Source organism: Notolepis coatsorum, assembly GCF_963971535.1.
Source record: "Notolepis coatsorum genome assembly, chromosome: 2".
NCBI classification, from domain to species: domain Eukaryota; kingdom Metazoa; phylum Chordata; class Actinopteri; order Aulopiformes; family Paralepididae; genus Notolepis; species Notolepis coatsorum.
Genome location: NC_140166.1, coordinates 193,357,469 through 193,372,881, shown reverse-complemented (window position 1 = coordinate 193,372,881; position 15,413 = coordinate 193,357,469). Strand labels below are relative to the sequence as shown.

Below are 15,413 nucleotides of genomic sequence, written 5' to 3'. Positions count from 1 at the left end.
TGTCTGACCCTCTCTGTCCAGATGTGAACGAGTGTGACTTGAACCCAAACATCTGTCTCCACGGCGATTGTGAGAACACCAAGGGCTCCTTCATCTGCCACTGTCAGCTGGGATACTTCGTCAAGAAGGGTTCTACTGGCTGCACAGGTACAGACACACGCACTCACACACACGCACGCACGCACGCACGCACGCACACACACACACACACACACACACACACACACACACACACACACACACACACACACACACACACACACACACACACACACACACACACACACACACACACACACACACACACACACACACACACACACAGGGGCTGGACTGGGACTGCGAGGCCGGGGCCTTTGTGCTTATATATCTGTGAACCACTGAGACAGCAGGTTCATCCATGCATACAGTAAAATCTCCCTGGTCTCAATCTTTGGACCTAATCATTTATTTATGGAATACCCTAGGACTTTTCCTCCACCCCTTTTGCAAAACAAAAGAAAACTCTTGAAGGAGCTTGACACACATAACTAACTATGACTATGCCGTTTGGAAAGAGTGTGAAGGTAATTTTGTGTATTAATCATGGGTATTCATTCTCAAAGAGTAGTAGTGTTTTGTAGATTGGAAGAGCTTTTCACCGTTTATCGTCCAACTGCAGCTCAAAACACATTAACCACTGCACATGTAAACAAGCCTTAACACGTTACAACTTTGGTTTAGCCGTCATATACTCTCAGTGCTTATGCCAACAGCTCTGTCAATAACATAATATTTCTGTCACAGGGATGCACTATCTTAATACACTTCTACTAAAAGTTAAGAAACTGATCAGTATTAACTTTGCTGATTATTATAGTATATAACTAGATATTCTTTTGTTAGTTATTGATGAGTTTCTTCCTCTCTGCAGATATTGATGAGTGTGAGATCGGGGCTCATAACTGTGACATGCACGCCGCCTGTGTCAACGTGCCCGGCAGCTTCAATTGTCGCTGCCGAGACGGCTGGGTGGGAGACGGCATCAAGTGTGTGGGTAAGGACATCCCCAGAGACCTGTGTTTATCAAGCATCTTAAAACTGGGAGTGCTGATCCGAGACCAGGTTGGCTCATGATGAGTCACAGTAAGGTGTATATTTTATGGTCATGTGACTCTAGGAGTTATATTGACCTAACGTTTATAGAGATCTAACTCACTTGGCTCTTCCTGTGCAGATCAGGACGAGTGCTCGATGGAGGACCACAGCTGTAACCTCAACGCAGACTGTGTCAACACACCCGGCTCCTACCGCTGTGCCTGCAAGGAGGGCTTCAACGGGGACGGCTTCTCCTGCTCAGGTACAGCGAGGACAAGAGACACGCAGACCGACAAGAGTGCACTTCAGATGGTTGTTGAAAATGCTCGTGATTTTTCGTAGTTTTCACTCATTTTCATTGGCCCTTTTTCCATTTCAGACATGGACGAGTGCGCCGACAACGTGAACTTGTGTGAGAACGGCCAGTGTCTGAACGCTCCAGGAGGCTACCGCTGCGAGTGTGATATGAGCTTCACTCCGACAGAGGACAACAAGGCCTGCGAAGGTACATAATGTCTGGATGCTGGAAGCCATTTTGGTTTAAAAAAAAATTTAATAATAAAAATAGACGCCATCTTAGATGTTTTGCTATAAACATGACTGATGGAATCTGTTTTCCATATCCCCAATTATTTGTACAGTATGCAGTAAGATGTAGTAAATATGACATCAATCTATCCAGCTTTTTGTTACTCAATATGTCGCCATGAGCATATCTGGGCGCAATCATTTCTCTTCTCTTTGACCTCTGAGGCAGTTAAAGAAAGATTCCTCTCTGTTCACTTCTCCACAGACATCGACGAGTGTAACTTCCAGAACATCTGTGTGTTCGGAACGTGCCAGAACCTTCCAGGATCGTTCCGCTGTGTGTGTGACAATGGCTACGAACTGGACCGCAATAGAGGAAACTGCACTGGTCAGCATCACGATTTCTCTAACCATAGAACTACAGTCATCAGAGAAAGGAAATATAGCAGACTAGAATGGGATAGGATTTTGTGCTTTAGAATTTGGAGTACCTCATCGTAACTCATTTGTATGTAACTCTGTATTTAAAGTAAAAACCGTAGAGTTGGTAGCAGTAGCACATCTGAGTATGGCCGTGTCAGCGGTAATATAAATGGCTCAAAGAAACCTATACCTCTACAGCAACCCTACGACAGAGTCATACATTAACATGTAATCCTTCCGTCATCTCTCTTCACCGTCAGGAGTGCAGACGCTGGTGGTTTGTAACATGAATGAGAATCACTCACTGAATAATGGCTAGATAAAGAAATAGAATTGGTATCTTCTTTTTTTTTTCTTCTTTTTTGAGACCTGACCAATTGAATTGATAAAAGTTCAGAATGTGTTGGGAATGCTTGCATTTTGTTGTGTATCGCAGACATCAACGAGTGTGCGGACCCAGTGAACTGCATCAACGGGCTGTGTGTGAACACGCCAGGGAGCTACGAGTGTAACTGCCCACCCGACTTTGAGCTCAACCCCACGGGAGTGGGCTGTGTGGGTGAGTACAACTGGGATCTAGTAGGTCTAAGTCTGTGTGGGTGAGTAGAACAGGGATCTAGTAGGTCTAAGGCTGTGTGGGTGAGTAGAACTGGGATCTAGTAGGTCTAAGTCTGTGTGGGTGAGTAGAACTGGGATCTAGCAGGTCTAAGTCTGTGTGGGTGAGTAGAACTGGGATATAGTAGGTCTAAGGCTGTGTGGGTGAGTAGAACAGGGATCTAGCAGGTCTAAGGCTGTGTGGGTGAGTAGAACTGGGATCTAGTAGGTCTAAGTCGGTGTGGGTGAGTAGAACTGGGATCTAGCAGGTCTAAGGCTGTGTGGGTGAGTAGAACTGGGATCTAGTAGGTCTAAGGCTGTGTGGGTGAGTAGAACTGGGATCTAGTAGGTCTAAGTCTGTGTGGGTGAGTAGAACTGGGATCTAGTAGGTCTAAGTCTGTGTGGGTGAGTAGAACTGGGATCTAGCAGGTCTAAGTCTATAGCAAGGGTTGAGAGAAGACGTACCCTTAAAGAAAATACAGACATGGGTTTCAGTAGCAAAGAAATATGAATATGACAAGAGGAAAATAGTGTACAGTTAATTTACACATACAGAATTCCACAAAAGAAAATGTGGGGGGGGGGGGGGGGGGGGGGGTGCTTCCATCCTGGCCCAAAAATATGAAAAATAATTATAATAATAGGAAGCTCCTTGAATGCAACAAAATTCAGACATTCAGTCAGATAAAAACTGCATGTATGGTTTTGTAACCCTTTCTCCCTCTGTCTCAGATACCCGCGTTGGCAACTGTTTCCTGGACACGCTGGCGCGTGGCGATGGAGGCATCTCCTGCAGTGCGGAGATCGGAGTGGGCGTGACCAGAGCATCTTGTTGCTGCTCCCTGGGAGGCGCCTGGGGAAACCCCTGTGAAATGTGTCCCCAAGCCAACTCCAGTATGAGCTACAATGATTCATTGATTGATTGATTGATTGATTGATTGATTATAAGCTACTGGCAATTGATTAATTAATAGATAGAGTAATTGATTGATAACTGAAGTGATCGATTTGACCCCACAATGTGTATCATCATGTGGTTTTGAAGCTCTTCATTATCTAGTATAGCTATCGCTCGCTGAGTTAGCTATAGGTATATAGTATATATATAGTTCAGAATTGTTTATAGCTGTAGCAAAAATCCATCGGACTAAAAGTCACAGTCACACCCCTGTCTGTCTCTTCTGTGTAGCGGATTACAAGACTCTGTGTCCTGGAGGAGAGGGATTCAGACCCAACCCCATCACTGTCATCCTGGAAGGTTAGTCATCTCCCCTCTGCTATCAGTTACCTTCATTAATGAATGAATAAAGTAATATTCCGTATTACAGTGTTACTGTATGCGTGTCATGCGACAACCATCGTGTCTGACTGTGTGTGACCCTCTTCAGTGTTCTAGTACAACAACACCCTCAGCCGCCTGTGTAGCGGCAGCATGTTGATGACTGTACTCTTCCATGTCAGCGTCTCACAGATACAGTGTGTGGCATCATGTCATAATAAACATCCATCACGTCAGTCTAACTGACGACTGAGTAACTCGTGAATCTGATCAACCCCGTCTGTCTGTGCGCTCCAGATATTGACGAGTGCCAGGAGCTGCCAGGCCTCTGCCAGGGTGGTAACTGTGTCAACACCTTCGGCAGCTTCCAGTGCGAGTGCCCGGCAGGCTACTACCTGAACGAGGAGACACGCATCTGCGAGGGTAAGGACCAGAGGACGGAACTCCGTTGGAACTTTTATTTTCATCGACAAACAGCGCACATGTATTTTTCTTTGGTTGTCCATTCATAGAATAGAATAGAATAGAAATAAATAGAAATCATCCCGAGGGAAATTTGGCACTACAAATCGCTCACAGTAAACATTTAGGTAGACAGAACAAAGTCACAAATAAGAATAACAAAAAAAAAAAAGCCTAAGAATAAAATAAGCCTAAGAATAAGATAATAATAATAATAAAGTACGGTCCGGGATTCACATTTCGTATGTTATGTATATACATTATAGTATAAAATATACAGAGGTCTACAGTAAGTAACAACAATGTTGTTTTAAAAGTAAAAGTCCAGGAAGACGGTAACTGTCACTGTCACCCTGTGCTCAATGATGCATGCAGGGATTGTCTTTGTAAAAAAAAATAAAGAAGACTACACTTCAAATTTGATTAATGTCTTCTACCATGTATTTCCCGTGTGTGTAGATATCGATGAGTGCACAGCCCACATGGGGATATGTGGTCCTGGTACCTGCTACAACACGCTGGGCAACTACACCTGCGTGTGTCCTCCTGAGTACATGCAGGTCAACGGAGGAAACAACTGCATGGGTGAGAGAGACGTCTGTTCAGTTCAATACAACATAGAAGAAACATACACAGTTACACACTGCCGGACGTTATTTATTTGGAGATATATCAACTGCTCGGATTGTTGGGGTGGGACAGGCGGGTATTTAAATGTGGACTGCGACGGCCGAGTTGGTCAAAAGCTCCATGTAGCGGCGGAGTGGGGGTGGGGTGTTGGTCCTGGGGGGGGGTCCTGTATTTTGTGTTGTCTGCTGTGTTTTTATTTTCTACTTGGTATATTTTGTCATTTGTATTTTGTATTTATTAGTTATTATTGTCTTGTCAGTATTATTATTATTGTTGATGTTGTTTTGTTGTTAAAAGAAAAGAAAAAAAATAATGTATCACAAAAAAGAAACATACATTACACTTCACATTGAGAATACAAAAAGTTAAATATACGTTATATACATATATATAAAGTATGTTTTTGGTCCAAATTATTTGGTTGCCTGTATATTGGCTTTTGTTTCATTGACGGACTCGAGACTGAGTGTCTGGCACTTCATGTCCCGCAGACATGAGGAAGAGCGTGTGCTACCGCAACTACAACGACACCTGTGAGAACGAGCTCTCCTTCAACATGACCAAGAAGATGTGCTGCTGTGCGTACAACGTGGGCAAGGCCTGGAACAAGCCCTGTGAATCCTGCCCCACGCCTGCTACCTGTGAGTGGACACGCTGAACCTCACACACACTCACTTAACTCAACAGATGCCCTGTGACAACCAACAGTGAAGTAATAGAGCGCTGCTAGACATTTTCAGTGGAATTTTATTTAGTCAAAAACATAGATTTTTGGGGATATTTCAAGATTTTGTCATCTTTTACTAAAACAATGGACATTACAATGGGGAGTGCATTACATTGGTCTTATTCCAGTGTATTAACCTGCCACTTAGGAGGTGACAACACATTATTACTTATATTCAACTGAATATGTAAACAGCTTGTTTAATATTAGGAGTAGAGATAAAATACAGATATCTTTAGGGAGCTGTCGTTTTCCTCTTTCTAAAAGTTGTATACAACTTGGAACTTTGTGTCTGGGACTCAGTGTGACTGAAAATGTTACAGCAAACTACATATAGAACAAATCACCAATTATCAAAATGTATTTCTTTGATGCCATGTTGACTGTTCTCTCCTGCCTGTCCCAGCCGAGTACCAGTTGCTGTGTGGTAACCAGGCTCCTGGCTTCATCATAGACATCCACACCGGCAAACCTATCGGTAAGGTCATCGTCGTACACGATCAGAGGTTGTACTGAACTGTATGATCATACCTGGGTTCCTAATAATGTCTCAACTGAAGGCCAGTTTGAGGGCAGTTTGTGTATCATGTCTAAATGCTACTTTGTGGATTGAGTCTATACTATCTCTTGAATTAATTCTCTATACTATTTTGTGGACTGTAGTGGAGTGTATATTATTATTATTATTATTATTATTATTATTATTATTATTATTATTATTATTATTATAACAGATTGAATTTCAGTATTTTTATGCGCTGCTGACATCATTGTTTAGACATTGATGAGTGCAGGAGATCCCAGGTATCTGTGCCAACAGGAGTGTATCAACCAGATAGGAAGCTTCCGCTGGTGAATGTCCCATGGGCTTCAGCTACAACAATATACTGCTCATCTGTGAAGGTAAGAAGCAGACATAACATGCAGACATGACCCTCTCTCTCTCTCTCTCTCTCTCTCTCTCTCTCTCTCTCTCTCTCCTCTCTCTCTCTCTCTCTCTCTCTCTCTCTCTCTCTCTCTCCCTCTCTCTCTCTCTCTTTTTCTCTCCCTCTCTCTCTCTCTCTCTCCTCTCTCTCTCTCTCTCTCCCTCTCTTCTCTTTCTCTCTCCCTCTCTCTCTCTCTCTCTCTCTCTCTCTCTCTCTCTCTCTCTCTCTCTCTCTCTCTCTCTCTCTCTCCCTCTCCCTCTCCCTCTCTCTCTCCCTCTCTCTCTCTCTCTCTCTCTCTCTCTCCTCATACTCACTCCCACTCATGTCATCTTGACCCATTTTGTTGTCTATGAAACACTATATGCACCTAGGTTTTTTCCTTCATACACTCACTGCCTTAAGTACAAACACTTACCCGCCATGTCCACACTAATGCGTTTGCACATACACAAACACACACACATACACACACGCACGCACACACACAGACACAAACACACACCTGTACACACTCACTCGCCGACGAGACAGGCAGTTTTACAAGCACTCCACTCCACTGGAGTTAATGCTGGCCTTTCCACATGATTATCCCTTGTAAAGTCAAGTATATTGCTGTATGGGAGCCCACAGTCGCCTCCCAGGGCCTTCAATCACCCTGAAGCAGCCGGCCAGCGACTGCTCCTGCTGCACCGGAGCCAAAATGGCACCGCTGTGTTTGCTCCCCTGCTACACCATAGCCAACTCCAGACCAGACAGTTATAGAGCCTGTGATTGATATCTGCTGTTTCTCCCTTGCTTCTGCCCTGCTCAGATATTGATGAGTGTAATAGCGGAGACAACCTGTGCCAACGCAACGCCCAACTGTATCAACATTCCAGGCAGCTACCGCTGCGAGTGCTCACCAGGCTTCAAGCTGTCCCCCAGCGGGGCCTGCGTGGGTGAGTCTGTCCCCTCCTGACAAGGCTGACAGGGATTTGGAGGAGGGGGGGGGGGGGGGGGGGGGTGGAGAGAAGGATTTACTGTGTAGATGGTAAGGGAACTGTATCACAGTGGTGTCCCTAGTGGGGGGGGGTAAGAGTCTGTTAAGAGTTTGTCTTTATTGCTCAGTGGGAGGACAGACAGGGTAGTTTATACTGAACGTCTCTCTTGGGCAGATTGATTACTAACCCATTCATAGATTAGGAATAAAGTTATTGTAACAATTATGATAAATATGAAGTACTTTATAAATCAAGTATGATGTGTTAATCCTCCCTCCATCACCTGTCTCTCTTGGCCTGTGTCTACAACTCTCTCTCTCGCTCTCTCTCTCTCTCTCTCTCTCTCTCTCTCTCTCTCTCTCTCTCTCTCTCTCTCTCTCTCTCTCTCTCTCTCTCTCTCTCTCTCTCTCTCTCTCTCCTCCTCAGACCGTAACGAGTGCCAGGAGATTCCTAACGTGTGTAGCCACGGAGAGTGTATTGACATGCAGGGAAGCTACCGTTGTCTCTGCCACAACGGCTTCAAGGCCACCTCCGATCAGACCATGTGCATGGGTGAGGAACGAGATCTAAAAACCATGTGTATACACACACACACACACACAACACTTTGCTCCATATGTTGACATTACAGAATGGAATAGGACATTATAATGGCCATAATGAAGTAGCAAACTTGCACGCATATATTTATTTTCTTTGATATTTTCTCATTGCCCTTTTCATAGAACTGTCTACTGTACAAGAGCCTTTTTTAATCCCTCATCAAGATATCTACTGTCTCTTTAACCCTTTGTAGTGTGGTAGTGAATGGGGTTAATATACCATACAACCCCAGTAAGGATATGGGACTATTTCAGTGTTTAACCATTGTACTCTATCCTAGATATTGATGAGTGTGACAGACAGCCGTGTGGTAATGGAACGTGTAAGAACACAGTGGGCTCCTACAACTGCCTCTGCTTCCCCGGGTTCGAGCTCACGCACAACAATGACTGCATGGGTATGTATCTCTGCCTCTTGTTATTATAGGACTGTCAATCAGAAGTAATCCAAATGTGTCGTCCCGAAATAGACACGTTGACAATTGAGTACCTTGGGCGAAGAACCATATAACTCCATTTTTAACTTTTCAGAGTAATAACAACGTTTTCAAACTTTATTATCTACAGATGGTAAGTTAGAGCGTTGTGTTCATTCATGGTTAAAGACAGTCGAGGTTCAGTAGTTTCTTGTGATGTATCACATTCACACTCCCAAGTGATTTAGATTAACTGCACAACTGCAAATACATGGGCCGTCCAAAGACATATCAAAACAGACTTATATGGTTCTTCAGTTCAAGAGTTCAATTATACCACTTTCTTTTAACCAGAATAGAGGGGTAATAAATCATTGTCCTGTAAAACCAAAACTTTAAAGCCCCAAAACCACTCTATTTTGGACCATATAATTTGTGGGATATATTCATGTACATTCTTGATTTTCTTTTTTTATTTATGAATGGAAAATGTATCTTTCTGGGAACTTTCTTAACCTACTGTAAATCAGAATACAGAATAATCTCTTTTACTCTAGTACATCCCATCGTAATGGCGACTGTGAGGCTCAAGCCGGTACAACTATGAAGCTGTGTTTTTAAACATGACGTACCCAAACCAAATACCAGTGGCTCTAGCTGTGTGGCAATTAAAGTTATATTCTATCCTACGCACATTACCAATGACATGCAACGACCAGCAAATACAATTCAAAGCTCATTATATATATATACCTGTTGTCCAGTGCCAGTCCCTGTAAGGGACTTTATTATATTATATATATATATATATATATATATATATATATATATATATATATATATATATATATATATATATATATATATATATATAACCCATATAACTCTGTATGATAGCATGTACAATAATGGTGTATATACCATGTATATATATACATATACACTTATATTATTCTTACCATAGTTGTCTCCACATCTGTCTCTACATACTGTACCTGCATATAATCCTTTTTACATATCTGTAGATACTATAATATTATCTATATCTGTACATATCCCTTACCTACTCTTACTAGTTACACTGCTGGCCAGTATGACTTACTACCATAGTGTCTTTATACCTGTATCACTGTACATATGAATACTACAACTCTGTACATTACTATTATTCAATAGTACAAATGTATATACAGTATTGTATACCCAGTTTAATCACCTGTACATTATATATCACTATTGCACTTTACTGCTACATTTGCACTCTGGTTGGATGCCATTATTTTCGTTGTACTGTAACTTGTGCCGTATAATGACAATACATTTGAATCTAACCTAATCTAAAGATACCCATGTATTTACATTTTGGATTACGGATTGGACCTTCTAAAGATATGTGTGGCTTTGTTGAAGTATATTTGAGTCCTATGCTTTTAAAGTACTGATCCCTCTGTCCCGTGTTCACCATGCAGACATCGATGAGTGCAGTTCACTGCAGGGCCAGGTGTGCAGGAACGGACAGTGTATCAATGGCCTGGGCTCCTTCCAGTGTCTCTGCCAGGAGGGCTACGAGAACACGCCAGACGGAAAGAACTGCGTCGGTACGTCAGTGATCGACACATAACTTTTGATCTTTTACTATTTTTTTATCGTTTTAAATTCAATGATTATGGACTATTAAACAAACGGGGACACATCATTGACCGAACACGCAAGTGTCATGCCTGTGAGACGCCACTAGGGGCAGAGTGGCGTCGCCTGTCTATGAGGTGCTCTACATCTAAAAACACTCTTTCTCCCATGTGTTCCTCAGACGTCAACGAGTGTGTGAGTCTGCCTGGTACCTGTTCTCCAGGAACCTGTCAGAACCTGGACGGTTCCTTCCGCTGTATCTGCCCACCTGGATACGAAGTACAGAACGACCAGTGTATAGGTACACACTTACACGCGCACACGCACGCACACACACACACACACATACACGCACACACACACTATTATTTAGTCTTGTACTTGTACTAATTTCTTTAATGTAATGTACAGTTTGTTGTGTGGATCCCAGGGAGACTAACTGCTGAATGCCATGGCCTCAGATAATGGAGATCCTATAAATAATCAAATAAACATATTGATATAATTAGAGAACAGAAGGTTAAAGAGGATAACAGCAACACACACACACACACACACACACACACACACACACACACACACACACACACACACACACACACACACACACACACACACACACACCAAAGAGTTTGACATCACACATGCAGCGATGCTTCACATGCTACAGAGAGGACGGTGTCATGTCTTTCACACGTCCACACCCACCTCTTCAAACAGCTAGCGTCCTGATAAACACCTACACCCTAACATCAGGCTGTCTCACATTAACTGACCTGGCCATCTGGCCATTCCATCCCCTCCCTCTCTTCCTCTCCTCCCTCTCTCTCTCTCTCTCTCTTTTGCAGATATCGACGAGTGTGAGGTGGAGTCTAACATCTGCCAGTTTGGCACTTGCAACAACAATCCCGGCAGCTTCCAGTGTATCTGCCAGCCCGGCTTCGTGCTCTCCGACAATGGACGCCGCTGCTTCGGTGAGAGAACCAGAACAAGCCATTAACAGCCGACACACACACACACACACACACACACACACACACACACACACACACACACACACACACACACACACACACACACACACACACACACACAACAACACACACACACACACACACACACACACACACACACACACACACACACACACACACACACACACACACACACACACACACACACACACACACACACACACACACACACACACGTCTTGGCAAATGCTGTATGAAGTATTTTGGGTAGGAGGAGTGGGTGGGGGACACTGTACAAGCAAAACTGTACATTGGAATATTGACAAAACCATACTTGGTAATTTACTGTACATTGGAGGGCATTGGGTTAGGACATTTACAGGGGCCAGTTTCGAATTGCAGTCTCCCGTAGGTGTTCTTTGAGAGTGGTTTTGAAATTTTGAATTTGACATTCCTTTACAGCTGTGGGTAGGGCGTTCCACATTGATGTGACATAATTGCGAAACGTGTTTAGTCCCTTGTTTGAGCCGAATCTGGGTTTAACATGATTTGTGGAGCTCCCTCTGGTGTTGTGATCGTGGTATTCACTGACCTTTGGGAAGTTTGGGAAGTATTTTGACATGTACATGGGTACCTTGGTCGTGTAGTGTATCTTGTAGACCAGGCCCATTGCAAGTTGCTGTACTCTGTCGTCTACTCTAAGCCATCCTAGGTTGTCAAAGTGGGCAGGGGTGAGGTGGGTTTTAGGAGTAAGGTCAAGCAGTAGTCTGACCAGTTTGTTTTGAGATGTTTGTAATTTTGTTTTTAGCGCCTTTGAGGTGCTTTGGTACCATGCGGTGCAAGCATAGTCGTAGTACCCTTGAATGAGTGCTCCTGCCAGAGTCTTCAGTGTATTCTTGTTTACCAGAGAGGAGATCCGGTACAAGAATCAAGTTCATTGGTTGACCTTTTTTATTACATTGGATGCCATTTTGTCACAGGAAAGATTAGCCTCTAGGATGGAACCCAGGTAGGTAATTTCATCTTTCCTCGTGACAATATTGTCACCCACTGTAACTGAGAAGCCGTCGGTCTTGCTGAGTTTGTTATTTGAACCGAAGAGAATGGACTCTGTTTTGCCCATGTGTGATGATAGTTTGTTATCAGCGAGCCATACAGTATGCAGATTTTGCCTAGTTCCGAGCTGACTGGCTGCCTCCACATGTATCGGAGGGGACATGTGATGGGCTTCTATCCTCCATACGACTGGCCAGTGGGGGGCACATGCGAGCAACGATCAGGACAGGGGAGGGAGAATTGGCACAAGAGGAAATTGGGATGGGAGAAAAAATCACAGAAAAAAAGGGGGAGAAAAAGTAGATTAAAAAAAAAAATAACGAATTATGACGTTGTTGGCGTCCAATGTGTTAACACTGACGATCAGTGACCCCCAGATCAAGCAATAAAACAAAAGGCCTCCAAGCTGAATCTGTCTACAGTAACCGCTTATACTCTTTCTCCATCATGGAGAACCCCTCTCACGAGGAGCTAGCCAGAATGAAGAGCACGTTCAGCCTAAGACTCATCCCCCCCCGACACACCACAAACCGCCTGGGCCGGTCCTTTATAGCGGCAGCCATCAGGCTCTACAACAAAGGGCTCGGACGGCCGGCTCTGCTGCCAGAACTATCACTGTCACAACTCTGGACTTGAGAACTAGAGACTCACTTCACCGTACTGACTATCTTGTATTTCATATATATTCACATATATAATATCACTGGACTCTCATCACTGGACTATCTTGTGTTTGTACTTTTTTTTACATTATATTGTATTTGTATCTATATTTTAAGTGTACCTACCTATAGTATAGCGCAGGGCTATTCAACTGGCGGCCCGCGGGCCAGATCCGGCCCGCGGGATGATTCTGACCGGCCCGCCAAAGATTACATGATAATAAATTTTTTTTTTTTTTTTTTTTTTTTTTCATGTCAACGTTAACACGCACAATTTAGCCAAAAGTCACTCAATTAATGACAGATTTCATTGATAAATTGAGGGAAAACTTTGCAAGTCGATTTGATGAATTTGACATGTCCAGAGAATTGATGCATTTTGTGAGCAACCCATTTGCCAATGTAGCTGCTATTTCCACAAAAGGACAAGAGTTCCTTGCATCACTTCACATTGATGAAGGTCTCCTGCAACTTGAAATAATTGACATGCAAGCATCATCTGCTCTGAAGCAGGCACTTGAGAATGAATCCACCACAACATTTTGGATAAAGTGTATTCATGTCAAGACATTCCCCAAAATAAAAACGCTGGCAATATCTGTGCTAACAATGTTTGGCTCAACATACACCTGTGAATCCAGTTTCTCTCACATGAATGCCATTAAAACAAGCAACCGTGCCTCCTTGACAAATGAGCATTTGCATCACTGTTTGCGGGTAGCCCTCACTTCCTATGAACCCTCTTTCTCTGCCATTGCCCAGTCAAATAAGTGCAATCGCTCTCATTAGATGTGTGTATGCAGGGGCGTATGGCAATAATACTCACGTGTATTATTGATGCTCTCATTGATACTATGTTTGTTTCTGAAGTGTGTGTGTGTGTGTGTGTGTGTGTGTGTGTGTGTGTGTGTGTGTGTGTGTGTGTGTGTGTGTGTGTGTGTGTGTGTGTGTGTGTGTGTGTGTGTATATAGAGAGAGAGGGGGGGCTTTGGTAGACTATTGCATTGGTCCATTCATTGAAGATGAACGCAATGCGACATCCTTTACTAGGCTCACCCACCAACAGTGCAGGTGCTGAACTGCTGATCCGAATGTATAGGTAAAAACCATATTATGCGTTTTCATCAATAAAAAAATGGCCAAAGAAAATTCCGCTCGCGCGCTTACGCACGCTCGCATTCACTGGGGGCCTACAAATAAATTCTTTCATGGGGCCCAGAATCTCGAGCTACACCCCTGTGTGTATGTAGGCTAGGCCTGTCTGCCCCCACCCACCTGATGTTTGAGAGTTAAGAGTGGACAATAAGTGCTAATAAGATGCTGTGATTTGCTGTTGTTGCACAGACATGAAGCACTTTTTCATAAGCTCAGCTGCACTATAAATGTGTTTTTTTGTTCAAGTGTTGATGTTAGAATGTTCAGATGCACATCATGCACTTGTTTGTTTTTTATTTAATTTTTATATTGAAATGTTGAAGAGGAGATGTTGCAGTTGTTGCACAGTCATAAATGAAGCACTTTCTGCAGGAGATGTTGCAGATGTGGCACATAAATGAAGCACTTTTTTTGAAAAGTATACTACTTTTGCAATGTAGTTAAATAAAAGTTGTGAAAATGTGGTTGCGTGTTGTGTCAAGTGTACATATATTCATAGCACGGGGAGGCGCCGTGGCAGTCCGGCCCCTGGCCCCTTGGGTTTCTGACAATGTGGCCCCCTGAACAATTTAGTTGAATAGCCCTGGTATAGCGTATATATAGGACTGTGAAGCTATGCATCCCCCCCCCCTGTATCCCCCCCCCCCATGCTGCTTTGACACCCGAATTTCCCCTTATCTTCTTATCTTATCTTTTCACGGCAGACACCCGAGAGAGCTTCTGCTTCACCAGGTTCGAGGGGGGGAAGTGCTCCGTGCCCAAAGCCTTCAACACCACCAAGGCCAAGTGCTGCTGCAGCAAGATGCCAGGCGAGGGCTGGGGGCTGCCCTGCGAGCTGTGTCCACAAGAGAACGAGGGTGAGAGACACACACTGAGCTGACGCACGCCTGGCTGTCGTAGTGGGACATTGTCCACCTAGCTGTCTAGGAAAAGTTCACAGAGCTTTTGTGGAATAATTCAAATGAGCCATGACAGTGAACTGTAGAAATTAAGACGAGTCAATTTGTATATATGAAAATAGTTTTATTTCTGCGGCCACAGCGCTCAGTTTACAATCAGACATACTAATGTCTGACCAGGAAGTGAGAAAGAGGTCTGGTCAGACTTAACATTAAATACATGATTGACATGACGTACATGAGATGCCAGATATAATAATAAAGATGAGAAGAATTAAAACAAAAGACGGGGCTTTGTTCTTCACACTAGAACTGGAGAAACTGGAGAATAGGCCAAATGTCATATCTCCTAAACCTTGGCTGTTGTTTATAAGAACACCGTCAGACTGTCACCT

At 43.5% G+C, this 15,413-nt stretch overlaps 1 protein-coding gene across 1 annotated transcript in view; it reads left to right on the top strand.

Annotated features, from left to right (window-relative positions):
- Window positions 1-15,413, top strand: part of fbn2b (fibrillin 2b) — a gene marked incomplete at its 5' end in the record, with an annotated part of 46,474 nt that overhangs the window by 14,466 nt on the left and 16,595 nt on the right. Inside the window, 24 exon segments of the mRNA XM_084308440.1 lie at window positions 22-147; window positions 914-1,036; window positions 1,217-1,339; window positions 1,457-1,582; window positions 1,871-1,993; window positions 2,465-2,587; window positions 3,355-3,516; window positions 3,812-3,880; window positions 4,199-4,324; window positions 4,823-4,948; window positions 5,485-5,634; window positions 6,127-6,198; window positions 6,499-6,509; window positions 6,515-6,536; window positions 6,539-6,573; window positions 6,575-6,623; window positions 7,458-7,504; window positions 7,506-7,584; window positions 8,053-8,178; window positions 8,510-8,626; window positions 10,114-10,242; window positions 10,455-10,574; window positions 11,122-11,247; window positions 14,824-14,976. Coding sequence (XP_084164566.1) covers window positions 22-147; window positions 914-1,036; window positions 1,217-1,339; window positions 1,457-1,582; window positions 1,871-1,993; window positions 2,465-2,587; window positions 3,355-3,516; window positions 3,812-3,880; window positions 4,199-4,324; window positions 4,823-4,948; window positions 5,485-5,634; window positions 6,127-6,198; window positions 6,499-6,509; window positions 6,515-6,536; window positions 6,539-6,573; window positions 6,575-6,623; window positions 7,458-7,504; window positions 7,506-7,584; window positions 8,053-8,178; window positions 8,510-8,626; window positions 10,114-10,242; window positions 10,455-10,574; window positions 11,122-11,247; window positions 14,824-14,976 — 2,463 coding nt within the window.